The following is a 19,187-nucleotide window of genomic DNA, read 5'->3' on the forward strand; positions in this document are numbered from 1 at the left end:
TGTTAACTGGTTTAAATGTTAGCCAGTGAGCTTGTTAGCTATATTTCTTGTTTTTTGTACTATGATTTCTTATATCAAATACTATGTTTTGTCAATAAATATTGTAGGTTGGAAATGAATGCCCCCAGCCCTTGCACCAAGCTAACATGTACCTGACCGGTCTCTTCATAACGCAGAAAGACCATATTGATATCAGTCATCCATCAAACTCCTTAAGACAGCAAGCATGCCAAACCTTTTACCAAAAGAGATACTGGAATTAATAACTGTAATTACTGAATTTTCAATTGTAATCCCCTACACTGTTACTGAAAAAGTAAGGTTCGTCACATTACTGTAACCCGCTACTATATGCATTACTGCAGTGGAACAGATTTATTTGATTTTAAGTCCATAATCCTACTGTTCAACTGGATATCAATGGAACAATTTGTTTTTTGCTAGCTTTGGTACATTAAATCTTTTTTCACAGCAAGCTATTTGACTTGTCATAGTAACTTCAGTGCAATGCAGCCAGAGCTGTGATGATATCATGTACAAGTCAATTTTGAATAAAATTCATTTGACTTGACCTGACTTTTGATGTCCCTATTAGGGAAAAAAGTACTGACTCACACTCGCACACTCACTCCACTCTACAAATATATTCAAATAGGCCTACTAAGATATAAAAAGTTTGACCTGATGATGCTCTAACAGGAATCAGAATACATTTGTGTGTTGGAGACTTTGTCCAGGTCTATTACTCTTCTGATGTCCCTAGAAAAAAGCCTCTCACTGAAGGCACCTTGTGAAACATGCATTCACTAATCATGACAATGTCACAAATGCTTCGCACACCCTTGTTACATTTGTTGCTGTAAATGATTCTCCAGTCAAGAGGCTCTTTTGCATCAATGATGAGACACACAGCATTTTTCCACTTCGGGCTGCAGGCACACAGCATCACAGCTTCATTTGACATCCAACCAAAGACAGACTGTTTCTTAGCTGACAGATTTACAGGCTAGATTTGTTTTATAATCCAGTATACAACAGTATATGAAGGGAGTGCAGAGAGAACCATCCGTCTAAATGGCAATTCCCATTCCCAGTACCAAAGCTGGGCAGCTTTCAAACGTTGGTTGTTTAAAATAGAAAAAAATTGCTTGTGAAAGCTGGCAGCTTATATCAGTGGTAAGAATTAATACTGATACTTCACAGTCACTTATTGTATTTGTGTCTGGTGATCAAACTGAGTCAGCACTGATGCATTGATTGCACCTTTTATGGAGTCTCTCTCATTAAAAACAAATTGGAGAAATGTGAGGAGGAGAAATGTGATGACGTGCTTCTGTAGAGGGGAGGGCTGAGGAATGTTGAAGGAATGTGTGGATATTCTAAAGTGGCAGTGGGAAAATAATGAAGGACTTCATAGGGGGCTGAGAACCACAAAGAGATGTGGCCTCCCACTGTTTCCAAGGTCCACGTGGAGGGAGACGCTGCCAATCTGGATGAAGATCTGCCATAGAACCACATAAAACCTGAAGAAAGTTGAGGTTAGTTGACTCTGGACCATTTGCATGCATCGAAATTCAGAGAAGACTTGTGGCCAGTTTCGGCGTTTTAATTTCTGTTATGAATCCAAGGTCACTCTCAAGGTCACTCTCAGGAAAATACTATCCACCAACCTTGTTATTTTTGTAGCACAGGACATGAATGATTATATGAATATACATATTAATGCCTAGGAAACAATTGCTGGCGTGAGAGTTGGGCATAAGAGGTCATCTGAGTCTTGCAGTCATCGCTTCCCATGAGTTTATGAGTTTTCATGGCAAGAGGCAGATGAGGAGAGCAGTTCATTTATTCTCTAAGACATATGATAAATAGAGGAGGTGAAATATTTACATGAGCATGCAGGAAAATGAACAAAGTAATTGGAAGAAGTTGCAGGACTGAGGAGACGCCACCGACAGATGGGTACAGTCTGCCCTTGAATATGGGGGAAAGATATAAGAGAAAGGCTAGTGTTTGATTCAGTGCAGTCCTCTTATTTAATAAGTCTGCATAAATGAGATATGTGTGTTCTTTTCTGTCTCAGTGACTACATAAGCCTCTGTAAATGAACACATATTAAAACACTGAATTCAGTGGCTATTATTCAGCTTTAAGTGGTGTCTCAATTAGATTTTATGCACTCCACTCCACTGCATCCCATGGTAATTTCTGAAGAAGTAGTTTGTGGTGTTTATGTATTGGATTTCATTATAATGTAAGATGTACCTAAGATTTTTTTCTCATGCTGTGTCCATGCTTGGAGAAAACTGGAATGTGCTCAGATTACTGAACAGAAAAAGTGGCAGGATGCCCATAGAGACATACAAAAGCACAACGCAACACACCACAGGGGGCAATTCTCATCCACGACAGGGCCTGTTTGCAAGAACAACCCAAGGAATTCAAGCATCAGACCACGTTGGCCATCAGTTGTTTCCACTTAATTCTAACCCTTTTCTTTCACTCCTCTCCTTTGAAAACCCTTTGTTTGTTTTATCTCCAGCACTTCATCCTTTCCACTTTGAATGTACAATCCCTCCCTGCTACTTTTTCCCCAACTCACTTCTCTGTCATTCTCCCCATGTCATCCATCATCATATTCTCTCCCTCCTTATCTTGCCTCATAAGCCCTCCCCCACACCCCCACCCGTCCTAGTTTCCGTATTTCTCATTTTTCTCTACAATACTGTCTGTCTACTCTTTGCACTTACCATCAAAATTTCTCATTTTTCTGTCATCATCTGTCTTTAGCAACTGGGGAGGGCTCCATGCGTGGCGATATGCAGATCTCTGGTTTGTGGAGGCTGTGTTTGCACAGACAGACACTGGGTAAATGTGATCAAGGGATGATGTAGCACCGCAAAATGGCAAAGGGACAGGCAAGAAGAGAAGGCAAGCGCTAAAACAACTCAAATTTAAGTGTTATGCATGACTGTGTTTTAACAGGCAAGGATGAATGCACGATCATATGTTCTCATGAGGCATAGATAGAGAAGAGGAAGACAGCATAGCATGTGTTTACAAGAGAGAAAATAGTAACGAGATGGACTGAAGAAATCGTCAATGAACGAGGAAAGGGAAGAGAGAGACCCGGTGAGTAATGTGTAGACACTCGAGCAGTCTGGCGAATGTGCTGAACTCAGGCTAATAACTGACATAAAAATCCAGAAAAGAGGCAGAATCGATGCTATCTGTAAGAGCCCAGGATGAGACCGGTTTTAGGGAGAGGACACAATGATCTCCCTCTAAAGGCTGATTACATCTGTTGAAACAGCACACTGATATTTACATAGAAACCCAGCTGAGGCCCTGTGGGCTCTGTAAGCTGGCCAATCATGCTGCTGCATCGCTGCATTGCTTTCTTGTAGGGAGAAACTGGTGTGTGTGTGTGTGTGTGTGTGTGTGTGTGTGTGTGTGTCTACTATCAGATCTGGCTGTACCCTGCTCTTTTTGTCATTAATGTCTTAATATAACTGTACTCTGTGAGTGTGATGGGTGAGAGCACTCTGTTCTTGTGCATTTCAGTGCCACAGTATGAAAATGATAAAAATGCCAAAATCCTCCTTTGCAACATTTTCATATGGTTACATAAACTGACCTGAAATTGCCTCGCTCTCTATATATATGTGTATAAATGTTGTAAACAGGTCTATGAAGACAGGCAAGTTTCCAGTTCTTCAGCATTTCCTGTAGCCGCTTCACAATAAAGGCATTCTAGTGGCTTGCAGGAACTGTTACAGCAGCTGGTTTCAAAACTATTCTGATTGCACAGAAAAAGAGAGAAAATTAGAAAACAAGGTCTGTAGTTTGACAGCAGTGTTCTTCTTTTGCAGAACTGGTTAAATTCGTCATGCTGTAAATACTGTAAATTAGTCAGTTTGAAGGTGAAGACATGTTACTTTATTTTTAAGATGCTTTTGGACCCAGTATTTCCCCTTGGATTACCCTTCTGTTCATCCATGTGTTCAGAGAGTGATGATTTGTTATAGTCATTTGTACAACTTGGTGGAAAAGCAAGGCAGAACCTAGAACGGAGATCTTACAGGTTCCTATAAGTTTAGGTTATGGGAAGCTCCAGGATACATGTCTTTAAGTTCCCATAGTGGAAAACAGCTAATAAAAACTAACTAATAAAAAGGCTTACAAGACTTAGCCAACAGTGGAGGCTATCATTGCTGTAGTCAGCAGCAGAGGAACACGAGTCACTGCAAGTGAAGGTCCGCTGTATTGACCAAGCCGGAGCAGAATTGAGAGCAGTCTTTTGACAAAGCTATCCTTGGCAACATTAGAGAGTGGAGTAGCTGCTGCCCAGGCACTCCCAATATAAAGTTGGGCTGGAGTTGACTGGGCCTGTTTGGCTGAGTGCATAGCAAACATACAGATTTTCACAAAGTGTACAGAGCATTTTGAGGGACAGGAATGTGTTATATTAACATTTCCTTCCATCTATCTACTTTAGAACTAAGTGTGTTTGTTTTTGCCTGAAAGGAGTGGTAAAACATCTGTAGTATTTCTGTATAGAAGCAATGTAATTTTCACTAGAAAACTTCCATCACGCCCTGAAAATGCACACCACATAATTACGGCATGTGTACACTAAACTGACAGTTGCTTAGTTGTACGGCCTTTTACCAAGTTCTCCCCCATCTCTTTGCTACCATTCTGCCTCCCCTCTTTTGCTCTCCCTGATCTCCCGAACTTCCCCCAGCATCCTGTTCCTCATTAGAAGGCCTTTCATGGTCAGAGCCAATAAAACTTCAATGGGAGACAGCTTGAAGAAAACATGGCTGTTCTATGGCTTTACTGAGTGTTAATTACATGATCCCCGTACAGTGACAGACAGTGGAGGGCCAATCAGTTTCTCCAACAGCACTGCCGACCTATGGCCACATGTGGGACACAGTCAGACACATAAACTCACATTACACACACACCAACTGCCTCTGACACACAGAAGAAATGTGCACAGACACACACGCATAAAGGTCATACATACACAAAACCATATATAATACTGACAGACACACACACACACACACACACACACACACACACACACACTTTGAGGCCACTACCTCTGGCCACATGTGCTTAACTCTGCCTGGTGTTCCCCAACACCAACAATAAAAGTGAAGCAACAGCAATATACATAATTAGAAAGTGGATTCTGTCTGCTGTGTGGCACAATTACACAATTCTCAACTTTGGTAGAGTAATTGCAATGGTGTAATGGCATATTTGCCTAATCACACATGCACAGGCTGCAAATGAGTGAGACACTTGACATTGCAGAAGGAAGGTGTAATTCATGCCTGCTCATTTCAGAGCTGTAATAATGGGAAGTGAGTGTAGCCATTTGTTAGTTAGTGATATGTGAGATGCTGTCCTCTTTGTTTGGACTCATGCAGCCATGAGGAACAGACTAATTATAGAGTAACATTTCCTAATGTATTCATAAACAATGTCTGCCTTCGTAAATAGAATGATTGGGAGGCATGTGGCTCTCTCCTTCTCTCTGTCTTTTCTCGTTTCTCTCTGTGCTTCTCACTTTTCTTTGTCTATCTCTTGTGCGATGGCTGGTTATTTCAGGCTGCACTGGAGTTTTTCTATGTGTCACTGTGATAATGTGCAGTGGCATCTTCTTCCGCAAACAATCCTTAAAAAGCATCTCCCACAGGAGTGACACCATCAAACGCCATCGGATTCAATTTCACACACAGAGATGACATTATTTTAAGTGAGAGAACTGTATGTCTATTTACTGCTGTAACACAACTATCCAGGATATAAAGTCTACACCACGGTCACTTCACATCAGCTGAGCTATTTTGTGGGTTTGTAATGTCACATGAAACACGTAACACTCTGTGGTAATTTCCTATTTTTACCTGAACTCATGACTGTGCATGTTCATATGCATGGCTGTTAGAGGATGCATGAGCCTTGCACTTGCCCAGCAGTGCAATACCCAAAGTGTCATCAGCTAGTTCATTACAGCATAAGACCTTTAAAGTAAATTGTTGCTTCATGAGGGCCAAGGGTTCGAACTAACCTGAACTGAGTGAACTTTGTCCTCTCGCACAGTATTATTGTATATATAAGACAACACAAGTGCAATCTTATTTCATACTGAAGGTGAGCATAGTTCGTGTTACTCAACCCTTGTTGTCTATGCTCGGTCAAGCCTGAAGTGATTCAGGAACATTTCATGCTTGTGTTACTAACCAACACATACAGGTACAGAAACTCATATAATGAAGGCATTCAGCAGGTGACAGGTAAACTGGCAACTCCACTGGGCAGGTAGCGACTTGTCGTATAATTGCACCTCGAGGTGCGAAATGGCGCATGTATGCAGATACTCTGCAGAGTGGAGGCAGACCTGGCCCTACCTATTAAGCAATATAAGTAGTTACTTAGGGCCCTCTGGGGGCCCCCTAGAAATTTATTTTTTTAATGAACAGGAGACACTAATGAAATAAAAATGTAAATTCCTAAACAAACACTGACAACAATTCATGCCATTTTTTCCAATAAACAGTGACAAAACAATAAGCTTAGAGACAGGTGAAATGGACAATTTAGGTAAGCTAAGTAAGTAATTAACAGTCCCCTACATAACAAGCACTCCCAGGATTCTGTGGTAAAAACAAAATAATCGCATTTTGCAGTTGTTTTAGATATAAGTTAAACAAAATTAATGAACAAGACAAGACACGAAAGTCACCACAAACTGGGATAAGTATCTTCACAAGTTATTCTTCGATATTTTGCATCATATCTTTTTGATCGTGTCATATCCTTTCTACATTCGGACATCTTACACATGAAGACAGGTGGGATTCAGCCCTTTCCAATGAGAACATTACATTAAAATATGCATCAAACTTTAACCAGATCAAGCAAAAGGCCCTGAGAAGGATCATTCATAGGGTTATGGGGTAATAGAAAAATACTGTATTTACTGTAGTCTATTTAAAGATATGTTGCTGCTAATAGGTCCCACTTTAGTCTTTACAAGCTTATTTGTACATCATGCATGCTTAAACGAATATTTACAATACACAGGTTGGTTCAGTACCATGTGACTTGGCAACATGTTATAATGGGGGAACCCCCAAAAGAAATCCTGCTTAGGGCCCCCAAAAGTCTAGGGCGGCACTGAGTGGAGGAGAGCTACTCAGCTTGGCCTGTATCGGTGGGTGGGTACCTGAGGTCGAGGGCACGCCCAGAGTTCACCTGTGACACCTGGAGATCAAGCTGTAGGGACTCTTAGACCACATTCTTTCACTGAGAACTACACCCCCCTTATGATGCACCAAACACCACATACACTTAGACTGATACAAAATGACAGATGTTTTCACAACTAAACCTACAACTCAAACCTGTTAGACAGTAATGTTATTCTGAAACGTGTCTAAAAATAATATTTAGATGAGACAGAATGAAACGGTAATGGCAGGGGAAAAGTGAAACCTCGTATACTCTTTCTCTCTCTCTCTCCCCTTCTCACTGTGTCTGCCCCCCCGCCTCCTCTTCATTCCACAGAGTGGCAGCGCTGGCATAGCATCGTTCAGAAAACCCTGCGCTGGAAACGAGCTGCGGTAGCTGCCTGTGCGCACCTCTTAACTCAGATCCCCCGGGCCGTCATAGCCGGTAGGCGTGCGGCGACAGAACCTGGCTGCACAGTGCAATACAGTGCTATTTTCTGACACGACTTTCATTTTTTTCAGCTGTAAATGCGTAACCTAATTCTTTCATATCTTGCTTCTCCCTCTCTAGCTGAACCAAAACCTCAACGGCGGACATAGGAGACAGGAGATCTGCACTCATTCAGGGCACAGCGTGAGAAGATACAATTATTTGGGGGGGGGGAATAAAGCTCCTGTCCTGTCCACATTGGCCCTACGTTAGGAGTGGGAAGAGACGGAACCTTTGCGCTGTGAAGAGTCTCTCCTGTGCCGTGCAGCAGTGCGCGGAGAGCAGCCACAGACGCACTAAAAAGGCAGGAGGGATAAAGGAAGGTGGAGGATATTTTACGCACAGCAGCACCCAGTAACCCTGTTTGACACGCGGCCACTTATTGGGAGTCTCCTGCTCCGTTAAGGACTCAACACAGTTGCTTCGCCTTTTGGTCGGATTTGCACTTGACTAAGTCCACGTACAGCAGTCGGCTGGGATGGATTCCTTCATCATAGCGGCTCTGGCAGTGTGCTCTCTAACGGCACCAGCCTATGGGGACAAAGCGACAAGCAAAGCCCGGAGTTGTTCGGATATCAGGCAGTTTTATAGCGGGAAAGGATTCGCTCTGGATGGTGTCCCTCAGTCTGAAATATCAGGTAAGCTATAGAATACAGCCTGACCAAAGTATGCTGCGGTCACTCTTTCTCTGGACCAAATCTGATCTTTACCCCTGAACCCAAGCACACTTTCATGATCATCTGTCCAAATACTATACACATTAATTGTTTAAATTGTGCCATAAGATGTTCAACACACTGTGAAGCACCGTTGCTGTATTGCCACAGCGAACCATAATCCCTCTGCAAGCCCTCCTAGGAATGTTAGTCTATTTTGGGGCCAAAGTCGCACCTGCACTAGCACCATTTATTGTATCTACAGTAAGTGTTGGTGTGTAGATCTGACATATCCTGTGGAAATGTATGATCCTTAAAATGAATGATTATAGTTTGTGTGCAGTTAGTTCACAAACTGCACACAAAGCAGTTTGCACACATCACTGCAGGATTCTCACTTAAAAATATGCCTTGTTAACCACAAGCTTAAAACGAAGTATTTTCGTAGTTTGTTTTGTTGTGAGAGTGAGCAAACCCATTTTCTATCTTTATGCCTTTGAAACCTGTAGTCACACTCATTTCATGTCACATGGTAAAGCAGAGGAGCTCTAGCTCTTGGCTATCTCTCAAGATGAAACACTGCTTTGAAAAGATATTGAGACAGTACAGACATGTCACAGACAATCTGGCTGTTTGATCCCTGATCAAAAATATGAGAAAGTCCCTTCTAATTCTCTCACACTTGACATTTTTGGAAACACAGATACAGGGTCAGCACCCCTCTTTCTGTTCTCATTTCTCTCTCGTTTCCCTATCACTCTAAACTAAGCAGCTACTCCTAAATACAATCTTTCATCTTCTTTAAGCTATCTGGTGTTTGTTCCGGGAATTCTTCCTTATAAATTACCAGCCAGTCACTTGACCATGTGCTGTAACCACGCAAATACGATGTTGCTTATTATGTCATTCATGGTCTGATGTCAGACAGTCACAAGCTCCTCTGCAGTTCAGATGATTAGATGTGTGCCTTCTCTGGAATTCTGTGCAACGCTTTCACACACACACAGACACACAGTTTACTGCAATTTCAGGTTCTACAGTTACAGTATGGTACATGCATGGACAAGACAAGAGACTGTGGCCGTGCATGCTTACACAACTACTTTCCTATGCACAGATTCAAAGGAAATATAACTACATTTTGAACTCACATATCTTTTATTTAATTGTCCCAAAACTGTAAAATTACTGAATGTGAAGAACTATTTTTCTATATTAACATTTGAAGAAATCTACAGTCCATCCAAATCTGATAACATACCCTTTCCTCAAAAAGCCCCTCTAGACTCTGCGCCAGTCATCTTCTCTATGTTGTCCAATTAACTTTCCACAGAGTGCTACACTACTGTGACAGTAGAACTCTCCTCCCCTTTGAAGACAGCAATGTTTGTCCATTAGCACAGGCTAAATGGCACTGAGACATACATGGGTGACAAACAGTATGGGCTATTGCACAGCACAGTTGCAGAAAGATCATTATGTCTTGACAGAAATAGTATATAATGTGCTGTTGGTTTTGTTTTTCACCCTACAGATTTTAGGTGTTACCTCGTGATTTCACTCAGGTTTCTAACTATCTTGAGCTGCCACTAAGATGCATAAATGGAACATTAAGAGGAACTATGAGGAACATGATATCTGATGTAAAGAAATACAGTAGATCTTTCCTAGCGATTACACTGATAGGATAGATTATAAGATCTGAGGGTGGGGCAGTAATGTGATGAAGCTGTTAACTCATGTCATCACGCCATACATCATAAGGTAGTGAGGGCAAAGTAGTAACTGGACACTTCTAATTTAATTGATTGACCATACTGAATAAAGCATTTGACAGAATTAACGCCAGCCCTGGTCCCTTAGAAATTCTCTTTTCTTCCAAATGTCTGTACTCCATAATGCTTTAAAGAGTAAATCTGTCTTGTCATGACACCACCTATTCCTCTTGTTTCAATCAATGATGTGGAGCTTACTTAAGGCTGGGGTCAATGCGTTCTCAGTAAGAGAGAAAATAAGGGACTGGGACCAACACTGAGGGCCAGGAAGAGATAGAGAATTGAGAGAGAAAAAGAGAGATGCAAAGGTGGATGGATGTGAGATGGAAAGAGAGATAGAGGAAAATGGAGATTTGGCTTTGACAATATACATCCCTGTGTCCCCGTCTCCTGACTCTCAAGCATAAATAACCGCTCATCTGCTCCAGTCTGGCATATTAAACACCTTAGTAAAATATGAAAGCTTTCATTTATGCCTCCAAATTATGAGCCGACTGAATGTTGTGGATGATCCCTGACATTTGCAGAAGGATATTTCCTGCTGTGACACCAGGGCTTGATCAACCTAATGTATTGGCTGGGCCTGACTCAAGGTCACATGCTGAGTACATCACCCCGATTCAGTCAGGGAGGACAATGAAAGATGACTGCTTCCCAACTCTAAAATTGATATCCAGCCACAGCACTTTCAAATCCTCTTCAACGCACCTCAATATGATATAATATTCCTTGGCACACAAGGTACCGAATATACTTCTGAACTTAATATTAAACTTAATTTTTAGATGCTCAAAACTTGTATAATCAAACATGGAAGCATATGCAGCATATGCAGATAAAGTCTCAGCACGGTCTACAAGTAATATGCCTTGTGGTCCTAAGCTAATGTGATTTCATTTTTTATTAAATTCCAAGATTTTAAATATATACTTTTTACTTTTATACATCTGTTCTTTGCATCTGAATTAGGTACTTTTCTGAACATGTGGGTAAAAAAGTAAGAAATTTCCAACCAGCTGATCACCCCCATCAAATAGCACAGTCCCTGTTTGATTATGCTCAGTCAGCGGTGAAAGAAGATTCCAAGATATTGCTTTCACATCGATACGCCTCATATAACAACTTGGATAGTCCCGTTTTTAAGTAATTTACCCCGGAGAAAAAGCCACACGGAAAAAAGCTATTGAGTTATGGGTGAGCTGTTTGTTATCATTGTGTTGAAGCGGTGTTTACTCAACTATGGGATCAGTATCAGTTGAGCAGAAACGAAAAGCGATGGTTTGCAAGTAATCAAGTAAACTGATTGATGCTCTTAAAATGAGTGTGATGATGCTAGTTTAACTCCATCGAGTGTAATCAGTTTTGGAAACAGCTTTTTTTCATTGGTGTTTACCAAAAATGGATGATTGATTTTTATGAGGCTCATCTGTCTCCTCCCTGCGCTGCCCCCTCCCTGTCCCACCCCATCATTACAGTCTTGATGACTTATCTTTTTGTCTTTCAGGGGATGACATTCTTCATCTCTCTCTCATCGGCTCTTAAAGAGAGAGACGCCAGACGCTCTTTGAAAGCAGCTGGCAGCCAAGTGTTTAGATGTTCAATGTCATATAAGCCCATACAAAGAAACAAGCTGCATGAGACATCTGCAGGAAGGCTAGTCACATTTTGGTATGGCATTGGCTTTCCCATGCTGTATTTGTGTTGTTGTTTATTTCTGGTTGCTATAGGCTGACTGTGAGTCGCTCAGTGCTCTGAAGTGTCATCTCCAACCAGTGTTTGGCTAATGATACAGTGGGATTGCTGCTCACCAGGCCTGCTAGGATCTGTTGTTGACTAAAGACTGACTTGTGGCTGGAAATATGGGCTGATCAGTATGGTAGCCCACAGCAAAAAGTATGGGAATGTCTTGAACTCAGTAGCTTGACTGGGATTTTGGGTATAAGTCTTGAAATGTATAATAGTTGTAGCATTGTAGCTAAAAACAGAGCATGAGTTTTCAGACACTGGGTAGAAAATCTCCCTGGGCAACTCCCTCACCTCTTTGACTAAAATGATAAGGTAATGTCTGCTAGTGTGTTTGCTGCCCCCTACACCACTTTCCAGTCAGAGGTTAAATGGAAATAGGTGTCCACTGCCAGCATAAAACATAACTGGCCAGCCAGGGAGAGGCTGCAAAACCAACAATAAAAATACAAAGTCATATAAAAAATATATTATATTTGAAAATTACTGCAATGATCAATTTAAATGGAAACTTTTACTTTTTGACTTTTTGTTTCATCCTCATTTGTATACAAGCACCCAGATTTCACAATCTGCATGATCTGCAATCCAAATGGCCCATCTACTCGAGTGTTCATGGTCCAGAGTAAAATGCAGACCATGTACAATGTTGTATGTAATTAAGCTCTTAATCTCTGTGGACATACTTATACAGTATCGGTATATCTACCACTAGTTGCTGACCTGTGGTGGCACCTCATTCTTGTCCCCTCAGCAATGTACTCTCATGCCAGGGAGAGAGAGAGAGGGTGATTGACATGTTAAAAAAAAAAAAAAAAAAGCTGGACTTGGACCTGGGACATTGCAATTACATGGTCAGCATCTTAAAACCCCTAGGCACCAGGGCACCCCTACCCAGGTCATTTTTTATGTAAAAGTTGCGACAGCAATCTCACTAGGTCGGACACCACGGCATTTCCGTAACACTTTGCCATGTTGGAAGTCTGACTTGAATGCCATTACATTAATGTACAGGCTACACCAGCACAAGATTAAATAGGAACAAAATGGGGGGAAAATACTGTCTTGTCTGCCTTATTAAGAGCATTGTAATAAATGAGTCACTTCATTATCATATGTTCTGTACAAATAAAATAGAGATCCAAGCCTTTAGTTCCACAAAACACTTTAAGTTGTTAAGAAGATTCTTCCCCTCACAGTGCAGAGAAAAATAAGAAAAAAAAGAGAAACAAAACAAGAAAAAGACCCAACAACCCTTGTACAACCACACCTAATAAAAACAGACCTGTGCATCCTCCTGTATTTTACATTTTCATTCATGCCAGCTGCATGGATGATTGAATGAATATCCAGCAACACTCTAAAGCAATAACACCATTTACAAATTGCACACCTATGTCTGACTGACAAAAAGACATTATTTATGCACGTGAAGCCAGCAATGTTACATATTCAATGTTAGAAAAGGGCTCAAGACAAATAAAGGGACAGACCAAACTTAACCATTAGGAGTAAATAGTGTGTGCGTGTTGAGATAAGCTAGCAGTGTTGTCATTGTGGCTGTTCTGGACAGTAGCCGTATCTCCATCCCATTAATATCCCAGCTGATGTGGTGTTCTTATTCTCCATATAGTGGATAACTAATTGATCACGCTGAATTACATATTGCTGCCCTGTGAATGGAACTCATTAACTGACTTGGAGATAAGAAGGCCGAGGCTTATTTGAAGGTTAATGTCAGCACAAAGCCTCATGCATCTTTTGGTCTTCTGCTACAGACAGATTAAAGCAAAAGCAACAGTTGTATCTTACAGTGTACAGGCTCAACACTCTGCTGCAATTTAAAGTGTGTGAATCCCTGCATCTGGGCTCCTGCCTGTGCCGGTTTATGTGTATCTGTGTGTGTGTTTGTGAGTGTGCATGTCTCTTTGCGTGTTTGCCTACCAACTGAATATGCTGGAGTTGTTAAAATGCTGAAGTCAGGAAGAAGCCTCTTGAAGCATTAAGCCATAATGGGCTGCAGGGAGCATGAAACAGACCACAGTGTTTGATGTTCGCCATAGAGAGAGAGAGAGCGGGGATGGACCGCTGACTATGACTTGGGCTGCCCTGGTCTGCTTGGTTTTGCTATTCCCTGCTCCGCCCTGTGACGGGCTACATGTAGGAAAAATAACACAAAGAAAAGAGAAGAAGAAAAAAGATCGAGTTAAAAATGACAAAATAAAAAGACAAATAGCTCCTTTTTTTAAAAACGTGTTCTGCGCTGCATTTCCTTATGTAATTGTTTTCATTCTCGGGCCTGTTAGAAACGTGGAAATCTGCAGGACAGTCTGTCCAAACATGTTTAGTTGCTCTGAACTCGGCATAGTGTGGGAACAAGGACAGAGAAACCCTTACCTTACAGATTGCACACTTACCTGTTTTTTGAGCAAGGCCGTGACCGTGGACCATGAAGTAGTCATCTTAAACTGACTTACGTTTGGGCAGATGATTTAAGGTTTTCTTTAAAAAGCACAAGCCAAGAAAATAGTCAAATATGTATATTGAGTCATTTTTAGAAAGACAGACAGAAGAGCTGACAAACATGTCACTATTTTCCATTCTATTTCCAATGACTAATTTCCGGAAATTACAACAGTTTACCTTAGTGTGTAAAAGGTAGGAAATTGAGGCCCAAGAGTGACTGGTGATTGCTTTTTAGAATATAATACACTTCCATGACAAGTATCAGCTGCCTCTTCTCTGACCAGCATGCACTTCAGCTGCTGCTACCCTTCTCTTTTCTCTCTTCTTGCGCTCCTTGTGTCTTTTGTTCCCTGTCACTTGTCTAATGTGAGAGTAGGAGTTCACACGTACAGCCCTCCTTTGGCAAGCACACACACAGACACACAGACGACAGCATAGGCCAGTCTTTTTTTGTCACCACAGGGGGTTGCAGTGTCATTGCAACAGGCGTGTGTGTGTGTGTGGGGGGGGGGGGCAAACTGTGTGTTGTTCCTCTGAGGGCTGCAGTGTGTTGGTGTATGACTCCTCTTTTGTCTTCAGAGGAATTGGTTGTGTCAAAAGGAGAATTATTCCCTTGTCACAGCAAGCCTTCTCACTGTCTCTCGTTGTGTGTGTGCATGCATGTGTGTGTGTGTGTGTGTGTGTGTGTGTGTATGGGAGGTTGGGCGCAGATGTGTGTGCGTGTGCACGATGTGTCCATAAGCGAATGAGAGAGTATTCATTTGTGTGTGTGCTACAGATGTGTGATGACTTCTAAAGCCGTAGTGAGTTATTAAATCGCTTCCTTTCCATTTGCTGTCATTGTGTGCGGAGTGTGTGTGTGTGTGTGTGTGTGCATGCTGGCGTTTTTGTTTTGCCCTTTCGTCAGTTATGTAAATGTGTGTGTGTGTGTGTGCCACGCCAAGCTGTTGTGGCTCATGTCCCCTCCAGCAGTGCTTTCTGTAGACTAGGTGACTATTTGAAGTGACAAGGAACTGGCTTTAGCTCTCAGTGTGGCTTCACTTCTGCTCCAGCTACCTCTCCTCTTGCCCTCCCACTGCTTGACAGATGGTACAGACCCAAACTGGGTCTACCATATTAAGTGAGGGCACGCAGTATGAATTTTACAGGGTGACACGCCCTACACCAACACATATGCATATGCACTGTCTGCAGCTGAGTATTTGTTGGGAGACTTTCATCCTTTGACTAAGACACATCCCAGAGGGGAAATTCTGTGGCTATGGCAACAAATTCAGCAGGCCCACAGGGACGGACAAACACACACATATGGGGTTGGGTATTCTTTAGATTTTATTGATTAATAATAACTAATTCTGAAAAACATACACATACTCTATTTTATTAAGTTGAATGTTAATGGTTTTACATAGGGGTTCAACTTAGGGGCTGATTATTTTCATTATCAATGAAACTGTCGACTACATTTTCAGGTAGACCTATTAGTAGATTGATTGATTAGTTGATCGACAAAAAATTTATCGGCAGCTATTTCGAGAATGGGTTAAGTTAGTTTTAATTATTTTTCAAGCAAAAATAAATAAATGATGTCTTCAAATTACTTGCCTTGTCAGACCAACAGCCCAAGATATTTGATTTACAGTGATTGAAAGCAGAGAAAAGCGGCAAATACTCTTATTCGAGAGAATAACAAATATTTGGCATTTTTACCTGACAAATGACTTTGATGATTCATTGATTGACAACAGTAGCTGTTGATTAATGTTCTGTCAATTATCTAATCAATTAATCGACTAATCTTTAGTTTGTTTTCACTTTACACACTACGATCAGCTGATTCCGGGGCATTATGACTAGGAAATACTCGTTACTTGTACTTGTTTGAAATCATTTGTGTGCAGCGACCAGCCTCACTTTGGATTTATTCCTCCAGTTCTAATCCAGTTCTCAATAGTCAATATTATTGCCAAAATAGATGGGTATTCTCTGATGGAGATGGCCTTCAGGCTCCTATCTCTCAAATATAAAAAAAGAGGAAATAGGAATTGAAGAGATGAGAGATTGGCCCTGTATATATAAAAAAAACAGGAATAGATGATAAAATCACTAAGGTGTCGTCTAACTGTTGAATGCCTGAAATGTGTCCAGCACCTCACTGCTCCGATGCCTGGCACATACAATACAGATTTAATAAAGATAGGACACGCAGGAGCAACAGTACACAGATCCCTCAACTACACACTTCCCTTTGATAAGCAATCATTTCTGTTCTGCTCTGTTCAACAGTGGCCCTTTCTTCCTCACATAGGTTGTTATTAAAAACACTATAGCTCACATCCGCAGAATAGAACAGTGCAGGAGTAACTGTACAGAAAGTGGGCTGCAAGTTATCAAGTATGTGTTTCTGCATGTGTGTGTGTGTGTGTGTGTGTGTGAGGCAGATTTCCCAGGTGTTTAAAAACTTGTGAATATCGTCTTTGTCTCCAGTTTCCCCTCCTCTCCCCTCAGGTGTAAACATTATTCTCCATAATCTCTTCCAAACTAGAAGCATGTTTCTCTACCTGGGATGCAGAACAGTTGCCACTTTCTCTTCATCTCTATCAAATCTTCCACTCTCTGACAGTTCCCTCTTTGGGCTTTTTAAATTGGTCATTTTGGAGGATTTTGTTTTTAGCTGCTCTAGGCAAGTGGCTCCACACAATAGTGTTATTTTGCTTTATTGTTACTTGGCGTTCATAATTTCCTGAGGGTTTTCTCTCATCGAGATAAACTAGTTTCCATTATCATAATTATTTTCTCCTCTTTTTCTCTCTCCCTAAGTCGTTTCTGCCTTTGAGGCTTTATCTCTCTCATTCTTCCCCTATCTGCCTCTGCAGAGGAAGTTTCATTTATAAATTCATTTATTTTTCATGTGAAATTTACTGCATGCTCACAGATGGTTTCCAAAAACACTGCTAGTTTGTTTTACTAGTACTTGTCTATGATTTTTATGACTCCATATTTTTGTGATCTAATTTTACCATGCGTTTTATAGTCTCAACATTAAAACCATATGTTTCAAGAATACAATTCAGAAATCTAAGAAAATCTGTATTGTTTATGGAGCTACACATGATGGCACCCCAGGACTCCTCTGTCTCCTGGGCTTTGGGAGAGACGTGTGGGAATACGACAAAATTAATTCTTAAAATGTTCCCTTTAAAAGTGAGTGATATAAGGATTCTATAAAATGTTGGAGCATCCTTTTAGTTTTCTTTTAAACTCTTGCTGTGGGAATCCATTTTCTCACACTCACTTTAACCGTCCCCCCAACTTCCTTTGCTCTGAGTTTGAATGTAATTACAGTGAAATGTGTGTGTTGTTTTATTGGCTTCCTGGAGGCCAAGCAAGCACAGTTTTTCCATGCTTTAGTGCTCTGTGATCCTACTGCATGTCTCCCTCTCCATCCGGTACATTTTTGGGATCTCTACTGTATAATTGGCTTAAACTGCAGAGATCCTTGGTCCCGCATAACATTAGTACTTCTAGAAACCAGAATACCCGAATGAGTTGTTCTAGTTGTGCACTGCAGCCTCTTTATATCTCCTTCTCCCAGTTTGCGGTGAAGAAGATTTCTTCCTTTCTCTCTGAGTTCACTCCAGCTCTCATCTCCTGTTGGATTTTGTGCTTTCTAAGCACATTTTTCTGTAATTAGATAGTGAGATTTGGTTTTATGTGACATCATTTCTCAACGTTATTTGTGGCTAAGGAAAGCCCCATGTAGGTCATGGTGGTTTGCTTATTTGGCTTGACCATGCTCAGCTATTTAAATCTGGAGGTAGAGTGACTGAAGATGGAGGAACGGGAATGACCAGAGGATTACTAAAGCCTTATGAGAAGAGGGGGACATAAAAAAGCTCATAATTACAAGGGCCAGTAATTACTGTCAATTGTCATCCTGTTTTCTGGTACAGGATTAGCTTTTTATTACATCCTTATTTATTTTATTTTTTCCACTTTTCCGACTTTTCCTACCCTCTCTTCCTGTCTGATTTTTTTATGGGTATCTCTTTTTCAGAGAAAGTTTCTGGAAACCATCTATAGATATGACCTACATGTATGTACATCCTATGTAGCATCATGTTCTCCGCATAAACCTGGCACTTGAACCAATGAATATCAAGGGGCTGGTGCTCATTCTGTATATATCTGAAAAGATGGAAGAAGAATGGAAAGGAAGAGTTGTATAGAAGGAAGGAAATGTTGATCTGTTTCAACATATAAGATTTTGTTTGTAACTTTACATTTCGTGATACATTTGTGACTATGTTTGGCTTCAGATTTATTGCAGCAATTGACTGAATTTCACATATTATGGAACTGGAAAGTCTACAGTGAAGGATTTTCCATAAAAAATTCTTGTGTACAAAAATGAGTATTAAAAGTACAAGCTTTAAACTCATAAAGCAATTGTCAATATGAGTTTATATTCCATTGTAAAAGAGCTTGGGGGGTTTAGCTACTGTAAAAATATACCTTTATACGCCCCCTTCTCTCCTTCCTCCCAGGAGGGGATGGCAAGCAGTGAGCTAATGAACTTGAAATGACAATGACTTATTTAGCTTGCATTTCTTCCGCTCAGCCATAACAGAGGGCATTTTAGTTGGACCCACTCGTCATTGTTTCATTTGTCTCGTTATTTGCTATCCCTCCGTTGCTCCTACACTATTTTCATCTCTTCTTCCTCTCCTGCAGAGTCTTCTATCATAAATATTTTACTATCTTCCAAATGAACCCTGTCAACCCAAGCTTAGTGCATGGCTGG

General features: G+C 41.0%; 1 protein-coding gene across 1 annotated transcript in view; it reads left to right on the forward strand.

Annotated features, from left to right (window-relative positions):
* Positions 1-2,888: 2,888 nt before the first annotated feature.
* gpc1b (glypican 1b) overlaps positions 2,889-19,187 on the forward strand; it is a 75,163-nt gene continuing 58,864 nt past the window's right edge. Inside the window, exons 1-3 of the mRNA XM_044219039.1 lie at positions 2,889-3,132; positions 7,591-7,698; positions 7,825-8,381. Of these exons, the coding sequence (XP_044074974.1) occupies positions 8,222-8,381 (160 nt within the window). The 5' untranslated portion in view covers positions 2,889-3,132; positions 7,591-7,698; positions 7,825-8,221. The remainder of the gene's footprint in view (positions 3,133-7,590; positions 7,699-7,824; positions 8,382-19,187) is intronic.

This window comes from Siniperca chuatsi, linkage group LG13 (assembly GCF_020085105.1).
Source record: "Siniperca chuatsi isolate FFG_IHB_CAS linkage group LG13, ASM2008510v1, whole genome shotgun sequence".
Taxonomy (NCBI): Eukaryota; Metazoa; Chordata; class Actinopteri; order Centrarchiformes; family Sinipercidae; genus Siniperca; species Siniperca chuatsi.